At 35.1% G+C, this 14,736-nt stretch overlaps 1 protein-coding gene and 1 long non-coding RNA gene across 2 annotated transcripts in view; both read right to left on the bottom strand.

The window, feature by feature from the left end:
• The window catches only part of LOC133196201 (uncharacterized), a 16,301-nt gene extending 10,929 nt beyond the window's left edge, over positions 1-5,372 (bottom strand). Inside the window, exon 1 of the long non-coding RNA XR_009722294.1 lies at positions 4,972-5,372. This is a non-coding gene — a long non-coding RNA (uncharacterized LOC133196201). The remainder of the gene's footprint in view (positions 1-4,971) is intronic.
• A 3,507-nt stretch (positions 5,373-8,879) lies between these two features.
• Positions 8,880-14,736, bottom strand: part of LOC133197103 (uncharacterized) — a 29,783-nt gene continuing 23,926 nt past the window's right edge. Inside the window, exons 11-14 of the mRNA XM_061332947.1 lie at positions 14,475-14,637; positions 14,116-14,298; positions 10,580-10,704; positions 8,880-10,105 (exon numbers count right to left, since the gene is read on the bottom strand). Of these exons, the coding sequence (XP_061188931.1) occupies positions 10,031-10,105; positions 10,580-10,704; positions 14,116-14,298; positions 14,475-14,637 (546 nt within the window). The 3' untranslated portion in view covers positions 8,880-10,030. The remainder of the gene's footprint in view (positions 10,106-10,579; positions 10,705-14,115; positions 14,299-14,474; positions 14,638-14,736) is intronic.

Below are 14,736 nucleotides of genomic sequence, written 5' to 3'. Positions count from 1 at the left end.
GATTTCAGCATTCATACAATAGCCACAAAGCCTGTATACCAGAGTAAAAACACAATACCAATAATTATGTTTTGCCATTGCCAGAGGATGTTTCTAGCAACTTACCAAACATCAGTTCATTATCTACAAGCACAATGGAAAAGCACAGTGATAATTAGAAATTTTCAAAGTCTAAGAGCAATAACTTTCATGAAAATGGGTCAATCAACATGAAACTCAAACTTAATCTGTCAGTCATCAATAAAAAGACCTAATTATACCAAAAATCAGCTCGTTATCTATACACACAGCAAAACATATTCTGGAAAACTAAGTATGACTGAATGACAATGATGAAATAATGGACAGGAAGGGAAAAACTGTATGTTCTGACATTTCATAGGCGGGGCATTAAAAACAAGAGGCCCATGGGCCACAGCGCTCACCTGAGTAACTTTGGCCTTGCTGTTTTTCTTCTGATTCCCCCCCCCCCCTTAGTACTTATTTGGCCCTGCCCTACCCCCAGGGGTCATGATTTGAACAATTAGAATCTACACTACCACAGAATGCTTCCACATAAGTTTCAGCTTTTCTGGCCCAGTGGTTCTTGAGAAGAAGATTTTTAAAGATTTTTTCTGCATATTTCAATGTAAAACTTGGATTCCCTAATATGGCCCCGCCCTACCCCTGGGAGTCATGATTTGAACAATTTAGAATCTACACTACCCCAGGATGCTTCCACCTAAGTTTCAGCTTTTCTGGCCCAATGGTTCTTAAGAAGAAGGTTTTTAAAGATTTTTACTACATATTTCAATGTAAAACTTGGATTCCCTATTGTGGCCCCGCCCTACCCCCAGCGGTCATGATTTGAACAATTTAGAATTTACACTACCCCAGGATGCTTCCACATAAGTTTCAGCTTTTCTGGCTCAGTGGTTCTTGAGAAGAGGATTTTTAAAGATTTTTCCTATATATTTCAATGTAAAACTTGGATTCCTTATTGTGGCCCCGCCCTTGCCCCGGGGGTCATGATTTGAACAATTTAGAATCTACACTACCCCAGGATGCTTCCACCTAAGTTTGAGTTTTTCTGGCCCAGTGGTTCTTGAGAAGAAGATTTTTTAATGACCCCACCCAATTTTTGTATTTTCTTGATTATCTCCCCTTTGAAAGGGACTTGGCCCTTCATTTTAACAATTTAAACTCCCCTTTACCCAAGGATGCTTTGTACCAAGTTTGGTTAAAATTGGCCCAGTGGTTCTTGAGAAGAAGTCGAAAATGTGAAAAGTTTACAGATGGATGGACGGACGGACGAACGACGGACAACGGTGATCAGAAAAGCTCACTTGAGCTTTCAGCTCAGGTGAGCTAAAAAATTGGTATTAGTAAAGGTCATGAATTTTTGGCACTGTTAACTTGCTAAGTTATTAGGGAAAACTTTCAACACACTTAACAATTTCACTTTTAAAAATTTTCTAAGTTATAAATCCATTGAATTTTTTTTCCTTCATTCCTTAAAAAGACCATTTTGATATTGCTGGTTTAGTAGTAAAAGTGAATTTCATAAGATCTCAGTGGTTCTAATTTAGAATAAATCATAAAATACTAGCAACGAATTCCTTCCTGCATAAAATTAATAAAATTGACAGTAATATATGTACTCTTTGTAAAGCAGAAACTGAAACAATTGAACACTTGTTGTGGGAATGTGAACATGTTCAGGCTCTTTTAGAGAATTTTGCAAAGTACTGTTTTGATAGAATCCACTCTACTATAACTTTCTCAAAAAAGGAATTTTTACTAGGCTCTGTGAAGAAAACTGACAAGCTTAAAAATATTATTGCTCTACAAACCAAATATTACATTTATCTGTACAAATGTACAAACAGAAACATTTCCTTAGGTGGGTTGATATCCTCTATTAAGACAATGTATGAATTATAAAAATATATATCTTATAAAAATAATGAAAGAGAATTTTTTGATGAAAGCTGGAGACTTTTGAAAGACTTATTTTCATAATCCTCTCTTTCTCTCTCTCCCCCCTCTCTCTCTCAATATTCCTTTTTTGTAAAAAGAAACCTTTGAAAATGCAATAAATTATCCAAAAAAAAAAAAAAAAGAAAAAGAATTTCATGAGATATCGCAGCATATACTTCAGACCTTGTATCAAGAGATAAAGAAATCTTGAAAATAAGATAAATGCAAAATCTGGAAATATAAGATTTAGGTCAAAGGCAAATCATTGGAAGGTTAAGCCCTGGTTACCAAGCCTCATTATTATTCTGACCCAGCTTGTATCTTTCATCCTTTGTAGTATTTATTCTAGTTTAGTACCCAGCATATGACTCAGGTACACACCCTTTTTTTTCTTTGTGTAGACATTAGGACTAATCAAATAGATCCTGATGTCTACATACTAAGAACTAATTGGTTCATCAGACTAATAATTTGGAGTAAAACATGAAATCTGAAAATATCACCACTAAAATTTTCAGTGTCTACAGAAGAGCTCCAATAATATTCACTCTAATTTAACATAAAACCTATATACAAAAAATAATGTTCATTGGTTTAATTATTATCATACCAGTATTTTAATTTTAACAGGATGTTCAAAATTTATGATCGACTAAAACACTGAACTTAAAACAGAAGTCTGAAGTACATGTAATTAAATACAAAATCAAAAGAAAAAAAAGAGCCTATATATAAAGAATAATCACCCTGGTTATCTTGATCTTGCAAACATATGAATCTCAAAACATCAAAGTGTTACATTTAAATGAGCCTGAACCTTCATTGGGGTAAAATGTTTTGTAATCAATTGCCCTTTTAATAAATTGATTTTACATCAATAAATGATTTCAACCAACCTATCTGGTTAAAAAATAGACTTAAAAGTTTTGGAAGAAAACATTTAGACAAACACACAAGTTTTGGAAGAAGATATTATGTAATAATACAAACAACAATAACAATATGGCCTAAAATTTCATTAGAATTCTCTTCATGCAATTTTCTAATTTTTTTTTCACTGAGGAACAGACGAGAGGACATGTCAACATTTGACCCTAGAATTACTTCTAAGTACACTCAATCTGTGTCTAGTTTGATAAAAAAATGACTATTAAATGGTTCGAAAATACCCTGTTCAACTCATTTTATGAATCTACATGTATATTAATATATATGCACTGGTATAAAGTTTAATTAGTAACTCAGGTGAGCTAAGATTCCATCAGCATAAATAAAATTTTCTGGTAAATTTGTTTGAAAGTATGTTCAAGAAAGGGCTTCATGCTAGTTTTTTCCCCCCCTTACGTACCTCCTTTACAAGTGGGTCTCAAACTTTACATATGAATTGATGGTACTTTCAATACAGCATTCTTGTTCTGGAGATTTTTTAAACTGTCTGCAATTTCTACTTTACACATAAAGATCCTTAATCATGTTCCTTTCAACCAAAGATACTTTGTCAATCTGTTTTATTCCTAGAAAAAACAAGATGTGTTTGTGAAACACCGTATGGCAGCTTATGGCTAAGGTTAAAGTTTCTCAAATGCAAGTCAAAATGCAGGCCAAAAGATAAAAAATGTTAAATTTGAAAGCCCTAGCTGCAACTGTTCAAAAGTTATGGCGAAGGTTAAAGTTTTTTAAAAGTAAGTAAAACATCAAGGTCAAGGTCAAAGTTGTTGGTATCCAAAGGAAGGTCTTGTCACAAGATTACATATGTAAAGTATGAAAGCCCTAGCACCAACCATTCAACAAGAGGCCCATGGGCCACAACACTCACCTGAATAACTTTGGCCCTGCTGTTCTTCACCAGATGATCTTTTTGTAATACCTATTGTGGCCCCGCCCTACCCACCGGGATCATGATTTTAACAATTTAAAATCTACACTACCCTAGGATGTTTCCATATAAGTTTCAGCTTTACTGACCAAGAGGTTCCTGAGGAGAAAATTTTTAAAGATTTTTCCTATATATTTCAATGTAAAACTTGGATTCTCTATTGTGGCCCCGTCCTACACCCAGGGGTCAAGATTTGAATTCTTTAGAATTTACGCTGCCCCAGGATGCTTCTACAAAAGTCTTAGCTTTTCTGACCAAGTCTAACTTTGGCCCTGCTGTTCTTCACCAGATGATCTTTTTGTAATACCTATTGTGGCCCCGCCCTACCCACGGGGATCATGATTTTAACAATTTAAAATCTACACTACCCTAGGATGTTTCCATATAAGTTTCAGTTTTACTGGCCAAGAGGTTCTTGAGGAGAAAATTTTTAAAGATTTTTCCTATATATTTCAATGTAAAACTTGGATTCTCTATTGTGGCCCCGCCCTACACCCAGGGGTCAAGATTTGAATTCTTTAGAATTTACGCTGCCCCAGGATGCTTCTACAAAAGTCTTAGCTTTTCTGACCAAGTGGTTCTGGAGAAGAAGATTTTTTTTTCTATATATTTCAATATAAAAATTGGATTTCCTATTGTGGCCACGACCTGCCCCCAGGGGTCATGATTTTAACAATTTAGAATCTACACTACCCAAGGATGCTTCCACATAAGTTTCAGCTTTTCTGGCCCAATGGTTCTTGAGAAGAAGATTTTTAAAGTTTTTTTCTATATATTTCAATGTAAAACTTGGATTCCCTATTGTGGCCCCACCCTTCCCCAGGGGTCATGATTTTAACAATTTAAAATCTACACTACCCCAGGATGCTTCAACATAAGTTTCAGCTTTTCTGGCCCAATGGTTCTTGAGAAGAAGATTTTTAAAGATTTTTTTCTATATATTTCAATGTAAAACTTGGATTCCCTATTGTGGCCCCGCCCTTCCCCCGGGGGTCATGATTTTTATAATTTAGAATCTACACTACCCTAGGATGCTTCCACATAAGTTTCAGCTTTTCTGGCCCAGTGGTTCTTGAGAAGAAGATTTTTTTCTATATATTTCAATGTAAAACTTGGATTCCCTATTGTGGCCCCACCCTTGCCCCGGGGGTCATGATTTGAACAATTTAGAATCTACACTACCCTAAAATGTTTCCACATAAGTTTCAGCTTTTCTGGCCCAGTTGTTCTTGAGAAGAAGATTTTTTAATGACCCCACCCTATTTTTGTCTTCTCTTGATTATCTCCCCTTGTGAGGGGACTTGGCCCTTCATTTTTACAATTTAAATTCCCCTTTACCCAAGGATGCTTTGTACCAAGTTTGGTCAAAATTGGCCCAGTGGTTTTTGAGAAGAAGTCAAAAATGTGAAAAGTTTACAGACGGAGGGACAGACAGACAGACAGACGGACGGACGGACGACGGACAAAATGTGATCAGAAAAGCTCACTTGAGCCTTCGGCTCAGGTGAGCTAAAAATTATGGCCAAAGTTAAAGTTTTTCAAAAGTAGGTCAAACTCCTATGTCAAGGTCAAAGGGTCAGAGTGGTTGGCATTCACAGGAAGGTGATGTCACAAGGATTACATATGTGAAGTATGAAAGCCCTAGCGTCAACCATTCAAAAGTTATGGCCAAGGTTAAAGTTTTTCAAAAGTACGTCAAACTCCTAGGTCAAGGTCAAAAGGTCAAAGTGGTTGGCATCCAAAGGAAGGTCTTGTCACAAGGATTACATATGTGAACTATGAAAGCCCTAGCTCTAACCGTTCAAAAGTTATGGCCAAGGTTAAAGTTTTTCAAAAGTAGGTCAAACTCCAAGGTCAAGGTCAAAAAGTCAAAGTGGTTGGTATCCAAAGGAAGGTCTTGTCACAAAGAATACACATGTGAAGTTTGAAACCCCAAGCACCAACTGTTCAGAAGTTATGGCCAAGGTTAAAGTCTCATAAAATTTTGCAAAAGTAGGACAAACTCCAAGGTCAAGGTCAAAGGTCAAATATGATGGTACCTAAAGAAAGGTCTTGTCACAAGGAATATACATGTGAAATATGAAAGTCATAGCTCCAACCAATCAAAAGTTATGGGCAAGGTTAAAGTTGACAACAGACAGACAGACAAACAGATAAACAGACAAACAGATAAACAGACAAACAGACAGACAGGACAAAAACAATATACCCCCAGGATCTTTCGATCCGTGGGCATAAAAATACTTTTGTATATAAATTACATCTATCATTTAAAAACAAGAGGCCCAAGGGCCTTAACGGTCACCTGAGTACAATACAACAATTTAGAGGATCCATAAACTGATAAATGAAGCTTTGTTGCCCAACAGCAAGAAAATAGTATGATTAGCATCAACAAAATAATTGGTCTAGTATCTATCTGCCCCCCCCCCCCCATTTATCACTATTCCCATGCAGACTATTAACAAAATGTCTATTATTCAACCCCATATTATTCCTTCTCACAATGGCCTCTCTTGGCCGTTGAAGAACATTTAAAAAGATAGGTTATTTTTGTCTCATTTTTATTCATCTATTATTTCCAAGTCATTAAAACTATGAAAGTACTTTTTTTATTATACAATAAATTTTCTTGCATAATTCTCTTATTCTATTAAGCTTTCAAATACATTATGTAAATTGATTAAATATCAAAGGTGAATGAAGGGGAATAACTTTGCTCAGTAGAATACAAGTTAATAGAGCCCTGGCCAGGACCAGAAAACTTGACTAAATGGTCCAGGTGTTCAAAATTCTGGTAAAAATACCCTTGCATATTAAAACTTTTACTCTGTTTGTCTTGAACATCCAAAGAAGCATAGACAATTTTCAAAGAAATGCATTTTCACCATATTATTAAATAAATAAAGCCCCATCCTTACACCAGAACATCTGACCCATTGGCCACGAACTCACAATTCTGGAAGAAGCACCCTTTCTCATCATAACTATACACTTGTTTCTTTAGTTTATAACCAGGAGTAGATAAATAATTTTGAAAGAAATTAAGCATTTTCACTATATAAATGTAATCAATAGAGCTCTCTCCCCCCTCCCCCCCCCCCCCCCCCCCCGAACCCCTGACCCAGGGGCCATGAATTTCACAATTTTGGAAGAGGCATTCTTCCTTATCATAACCATGCACTTCCTTTGTTTGAAAAATACCCAGGAGCAGAGAAGATTTTGAAAGAATTCATGCATTTTCCCTATATAATCAATAGAGCCCCCCCCCCCTAACACCAGAACCCCTGACCCTGGGGCCATGAAATTCACAATTTTGGAAGAGGCACTCTTGCTCATCATAACTATGTACTTAGTTATTTTATTTAATACCCAGGAGCAGAAAAGATTTTCTAAGAATTCATGCATTTTCACTATATAATCAATAGAGCCCCCCCCCCCCCCTAACACCAGAACCCCTGACCCTGGGGCCATGAATTTCACAATTTTGGAAGAAGTACTCTTGCTCTTCATAACTATGTACTTAGTTACTTTATTTAATAACCAGGAGCACAGAAAAGGATTTTCATAGAATTACTGCAATTCTACTATACAATCAATAGAGCCCCCCCCCCCCCAACACCAGAACCCCTGACCCTGGGGCCATGAAATTCACAATTTTGGAAGAGGCACTCTTGCTCATCATAACTATGTACTTAGTTACTTTATTTAATACCCAGGAGCACAGAAAAGGATTTTCATAGAATTACTGCATTTTCACTATATAATCAATAGAGCCCCGCCCTAACACCAGAACCCCTGACCCTGAGGCCATGAAATTCACAATTTCGGAAGAGGCACTCTTGCTCATCATAACTATGTACTTAGTTACTTTATTTAATACCCAGGAGCAGAGAAGAAGATTTTCAAAGAATTCATGCATTTTCACTACATAATCAATAGAGCCCCGCCCTAACACCAGAACCCCTGACCCTGGGGCCATGAAATTCACAATTTTGGAAGAAGTACTCTTGCTCTTCATAACTATGTACTTAGTTACTTTATTTAATACCCAGGAGCACAGAAAAGGATTTTCATAGAATTACTGCATTTTCACTATATAATCAATAGAGCCCCGCCCTAACACCAGAACCCCTGACCCTGAGGCCATGAAATTCACAATTTCGGAAGAGGCACTCTTGCTCATCATAACTATGTACTTAGTTACTTTATTTAATACCCAGGAGCAGAGAAGAAGATTTTCAAAGAATTCATGCATTTTCACTATATAATCAATAGAGCCCCGCCCTAACACCAGAACCCCTGACCCTGGGGCCATGAAATTCACAATTTTGGATGAGGCACTCTTGCTCTTCATAACTATGTACTTATTTAGTTTATTTAATACCCAGGAGCAGAGAAGAAGATTTTCAAAGAAATAATGCACTTTCACTATATGTTCTATATAGCCCCACCCTAGCACCAGAACCCCTGACCCTGGGGCCATGAATTTCACAATTTTGGTAGAGGGCTCAATGCTTATTACTATGATGCCAACAGTTTGACTGCTTGATGTCCTGGAGTAAAGAAGAAGATTTTTAAAGATTGCATTATTTTCAGTGGTTTTAGCCCCACCCCTCAGGTCCCAGGGGGGCAGGGACCATGAAATTCACCATTTTTGTTCCCCTTCACCCATAGATGCTATATGCCAAATTTGGTTGAAATTGGTTAAGCGGTTTCAGAGAAGAAGCTAAAAATGTTCAAATGTTAACACACGACGCACACCGCACGACGCACGCCGACGGACGAGAACAGATAGCAATAGGTCACCTGAGTGACTCAGGTGACCTAAAAAATCATAAAATTATATGCCATTTTCTTCATCTGTCCACAAATGTCCAAGGTTCTATTACATGTTGTAAACATCAATTAATTCTAAAGATCTTAACCCCCCCCCCCCCTCACTTCACCCACATCCCAATAATTTACTGGATGGAATAGATCCTACTAAGTATCCTGGCATTCTTTTCTTGATGAAAATCTTGATGAAAAATAAAAAGAGAGATTTAATTCCTTTAGCTTGTCATAACTTTAATCATTAATGAGGTTTTCAATGAATGGATGCAGTGAATGAATACATGAAAATTTTTTGGAGTTTATGATTTTTTGATATACAACATCAAATGTGTCTATTTACAGAACTCAGCATATACATGATTTTAATGCTACAGTACAGTTCTATACAAAGCTCTCAGTCTGTATCTGGTTGTGACCCTATACTCAAAGATTTACAATAAAAAAAAAACAAACAAACATGTATATAATACATATTTCAGGTTTTTCTTTTATGAAACTAAATAAATTTCACACAAACTCTTTTTGTAATTTTGTCTAAAAAATATTTAATTCTACAATAATCAAACCACACATTCACTATTTTGTTCAACATGATACACTAAACAAAGCAAATATAATCCTTGGACAGTTCACTGTTGTTGATAACATCTGATGTACTGCCCATTACAATTATTTATGGTCACTCATTGGACGAAATTTTTCCAACTGAATGCAAACAAATATAGAAACCAACACAGCACATTAGATTCAAGCCTATAGCTGCCATTAATTTAGATCTGGATGAAAGAATGCCACATACAAAAGGAGAAATGTAGGAAAACAATAAACTGATTTAAATGTTGGTGACAAAATTATGATTTTTTCCTTCACATATCTTCTCATGAATGCATGCAGATGGCACCTCATATACTACACAAATTTTCTTTCCTTTTTTTTTTTGTTTAAAGTAAATCCCAATGGAACAACCTACTTAAAAAAGGAGAGAAAAAAATCACATCATATTCTTTAAAATGAACTATTTATATAAAATGAACTAATAATGATAATTACTCAACTGAAACAACTAAATAAAAGTTTACTACACGACTTTGTAAAAATCTCTAAAACATCACTGTATCTGTGACGAGATCACATGGTCCCTCTCGGAGCAGATAACTTTCAGTAAAATGACGTAAATCTCAGTGTAATGACGTTTGTAGTGATTACGTTTCTTCATAGAAGAACAGAATTTTTGCACTTTTCACCTATCCTCAATACTGTAATTGGTGCTTCTACAGATTAATCACCAGGGTCATTGCACGGTTAAGTCACATGTATTACAGTCATGCCCAGTGAATCACAAGTCTCTCTCACTCGAAATCAGTTACTGGAGGCACGGTAAACAGCAGAAATGTCACTCTCTCCATACCCAAGTCTGCGAGCCTTCTTGTATAGCTGAAGAATAAAGGAAAATTCATGATGAGAGAAAATCAATCGTAAACTTATTCATGCAATGATATACAGTAAAACAGGGTTATAGTGAAGTCCTGGGGACCTCTGAAATTGTTTCGCTGAATTTATAATTTGTTACGTCTGTATAATAGATTTGTTAAAGTATATATAGTGAATTCACAACATACATGTGGTCCTCTGAGTATGACTACCGAATATGTTTAGGGAAGTACACATATTAAATACGAAACTAACATTGGAGAACTAAAGTTTTCTGATGACCAAAGTTTCAAATATAAATACTTCCAAAAAATGTCAGTTCAATATTTTAAATGACCTCTTAAAGAATATGTCATGAAAGTTATATTTTCTTGGAAATTATATGTATGTATATTACACAAATTCTAAAGTTTAAAAAAGACTGACAGTACTACTTTGTCTCTCTATAAACCAGAAGCTTCTATATGGTAGTATTACCTCATTAGCTGATGAAGCCACATACAATGGTTGTTCTACTTTATCTCCTAACAGCAGTGCTAGTCTCAGATCTTTCTGCTGGTGTTGTAGTGGAAAATGGGGGTCATATCGCTGGCTAAGGATGGCTGAAAGCAGAGAAACAAATGTTTAAACACATATATGCCCCCCATGTAGCAATATTAAAAAAGGATGAACTTTAGAATGTCTGTAATATAGTTTTACTAGTTAGGGGGCAAATATAATACCAAGTTCGATATCCATCAGGTCTCAATATCAAGGAGTAATTTACTTCTATCAGGGTACCAAATTTGATGTCTGTCAAGCAATGGTTCTCAAGATATTGAGCAGACAGTACACTCTCTGTAACCTCAAAATGACTAGGTGTCATCTACTGCATGTACTAAGGAGGAACAAGTGTACCACGTTTGATGTCTATCAAACAAATGATTCTTACGAAATATATAAGAGGTCGATATCTTCCTATGTCCAGTTTGACCCTTGACCTTGTAACCTCAAAATTAATGATCTAATTAATCTATGAAGTACAAAATTTTAACTACAAGTGTAAGAACTTTTATCCATATTGCTGAATTCTACTGTCAAACAAATCCCAAGAGACTTCAATCAAACTAAACCATACTGGAAATGAAGTCAACACTTTTTAAAGCAAATGCTTGCATATTTTAAGTACCGGTAACTTGTATGTGGTAACGTGTTGAAATTATATATATATATATATATATATATATATATATATATATATATATATATATATATATATATATATATATATATATATATACATACAAAAATTGTATATCATATTTAGTTTAAAAACCCTTCTTACTTCTTATATTATGATTAGAAATCAAATCAAATCAAGGATGAACAGTAATGGAAATGAGTAAAACTATGCTCATTGTTACAAGCAGTACTTTGGGTTTCTATATAGAATACAGGTTTACTAGGCTGCATGTCATGTGTTTACACAGTTCTACAGCTATCAGAGTTGGGCATGCCAAAATGTGAACTAATAATCAGAAACTAATCAGGAAATATTTATCATATCCATTAAAAGACAAGTAAAGTTGTTTTTAATATTGTGTCATATCATGAGGAATGTTTAAAACTAGATTCCAGTTTCTTAGTTCAACAGACTCATAATGTTCGTTTTCCAGCTTACTTTCTCTGTCATGAACACCCTTGTTTGAGTTTTAATTAAGTACATTTGTTCTATAATTTATATGCTTGTCCAATCATTTAAATAGTTTTAATTAGGATATTTTTTTTACCATGGGATTGATATTTTACAATAGAAAACAAATTGGGAATCACCAGACTTAAAATGTGGTCATGTAATTGGAAAAAATGGCACCAGTAGAGAAAAAAAATGGTGATTTTGCTTTGTGTTACACAGGTGACTTCTTAATAGAGTAACTTTATACAGGATATTCATGATATTTCATTGGGAAAATAAGCACATAAGACAGATCACTGCTGGATAAAGGAGACTGCTATCACAAGTTTTTAAATTTTTTTTTTTTTGATTTTAGTAAATCTACATGGAACACACATCAGGATGTTTTCCACTCTTTTTAGGACACTAGATGAAATCCCGCACAAGCGCGGGGAATTGAATTTATACCACTACCAACAGAAAAAAATCTAATAATATATATATTGTAATTTCTACTGACAGCCTACAGGCTTATAGCAGGAAGAAATACTTTTTTCAAAATCCCGCATGAAGTAGAAGTACGTCTCCAACCCCCCCCCCCCCGTAAAACTTAAATAACAAAATCATTAATTGACATTTATTGTGAAACCTGTTATATACAATGTACTATGTTATGGATATTGTACTTCAAATGCTCTTATTTCATTTCAGTCACGAATAAAAGCAGTGAATATGCACATTTTACTGAGAAATAGATTTTTTTTGGTAAAAATTCACAGGTACTTGGGTCTTGGTTTATAAATATGTATGTACCTTATTGATATGTAAAAACTGTATCTTACCTCTTTTTTTTTTACATATCAATAAGGTACATGTATACATATTTATAATCCAAGACCTAAAAGTACCTGTGTAAAAATTAGCTTTTATTTAATGCCATATGAATACACTGGCGGATTTAGAGGGAGGCCCAACCCCCCTCCCGTTTTGTGTCCAAAATATACATAAAATTTAATAAATTATTTTTTTTGGTGTGTCCGTGGGCCCCTACCCCAACCCCAAACTGGTTGCCCCCCCCCCCTTTTTTCAAGATTCCTGGATCCGCCACTGGAATAGGCCGAGTATTTGATACAAAAGACTGTATTCAGAAAAAAACTGAAATGTATAAATTAAAGCACAAAATTATACAACATAATTGTACTTGAATAATGCCTTATTCATTGATATTCTCTTTTCATGTAAGCAAGTTTATTACGAATTACAAATTGTACTTCGGGTTCGTTGCCCGATGCTTTCAGTGAGGAATATATACAAATTTTACCGATAAATTTATTAGGAAAACCTACTACATATATGTAATAGTCTTTCGATATAAAAATATATCAATGATTTACCATTATTTCAATGACCATTCACACAAAAGCTATTTTTTTTCTTTTAAACATCGGGCTTGATGCTATATGATGTTCTAGAAGCTTCCGTCAATATTACGATCGGTGAATGACGAAAATAACTTGCACATTTCCCTTTTTAATCGGTTATCACAACTTATTTCTTTTATATAATTTAAATCAAGTTTTGATTGAATAATTCAGTAATGACGTTCAAGGAAATAAATAAACGATTGCTTGTTGTCAGTTTCATTAAAAATTGACAGTAACTTTGATCCGCCAACCGGAAACGCTACCGTACTCACGTTTTTGCTATTTCATGGCTGTTTATAGAAAATAAAAGTAGACTTTTAATTTAATGTACGATACTTACAATGCAAGTGAAATCTAAATATAGTTTACGGACATCATCTTGTATCGTGTTTATTCTTAGAGGAGTAAGTAAGAACTCTGGCGCACCCGTTTCGGAGTTTATTTGCAAAATTTATTAATTTATAAGTATAGATTGTTCTTGCCAATGGAAAAAGAAGTGCACTGTTCAAGAAAAGTCATGCAACAGAAGATCTGTGTGGAAATCAATCCCTTGAACTTTCAGATGCACTCAACAAGTCCAACATTAGCCCTGCATAATATACTGCAAAAATCAGTTATTTTCATAGGGTCAAATTTTCATGGTTTGGAGAAAAAAATCATTGGTTCGAGGGGATAATATTTCATGGTTGAAGGAGAAGCATTATATAGCAGTATGAAATTTTCCCATTTCATGGGGGATTTGATTGTCTCTTCATACCAAAAAACAACATAAATTAAATCCCCATGAAAATTTCCAATTTCACAGTATGTATAAACTGGCAATTATTTTATCAGAATAAACATTTTGTATATTTTTAAAGAATCATCCCGGTTTCCTATTATTATTATTTTTGCTTTATCTGATCAAGAATATTAATGGCTTGGGTATAGCTGACCTTGACTTTTGTGGATGACGGTGGGACAAGACAATGCCCCCACTGACAGAACCTCTGCCACATCCTCCTGGTCCAGACCCACTTTCTCTGCCATTGCCATGGCCTCTGCCAATCCTGCTACCACGGTCCCCATCACCATGTTCACAATCAGCTTCATTCTAGTGGCAGCTCCAATGTCTGCCCCTGTTCATAAACATTCTCAAATTCAAAACACAAAGGGATAATACAAAAAGAAAGAGAACTCTTTTTTTGGTGAAAGAAGATATTCATACAGTGAATGAGTGGAAAGAAAGATAACTCTTACTTTATTCACATTTATCATTTTCATCAGATGCATTCCATTTTTTTTTTTTACAGACCTAAATACAGAGATTTCTTTCCAATGGCCTCAAAACAAGAGTAGCATTCATCGTACAGCTTTCTTTCACCCGCTGCTAAGATGATTAGCTGTCCCTCCAGAGCAGGAACTCGACTTCCAACTACAGGAGATTCCAAAAACACTCCACCTCGTGCTGTTATTGCCTAAAATACACCATAATATTTACATTTCACAATGTTTTGACACTATTAACCATGCCATTAACATCCAGGCTTATAACTGAGATTTACTTAGTAAGCATG

The sequence above is a fragment of the Saccostrea echinata genome, unplaced genomic scaffold, assembly GCF_033153115.1.
Source record: "Saccostrea echinata isolate AGI-Se365-2 ecotype Australia unplaced genomic scaffold, CSIRO_AGI_Sech_v1 ptg000030l, whole genome shotgun sequence".
NCBI lineage: Eukaryota > Metazoa > Mollusca > Bivalvia > Ostreida > Ostreidae > Saccostrea > Saccostrea echinata.
This window is presented reverse-complemented; position numbering and strand designations above follow the sequence as displayed.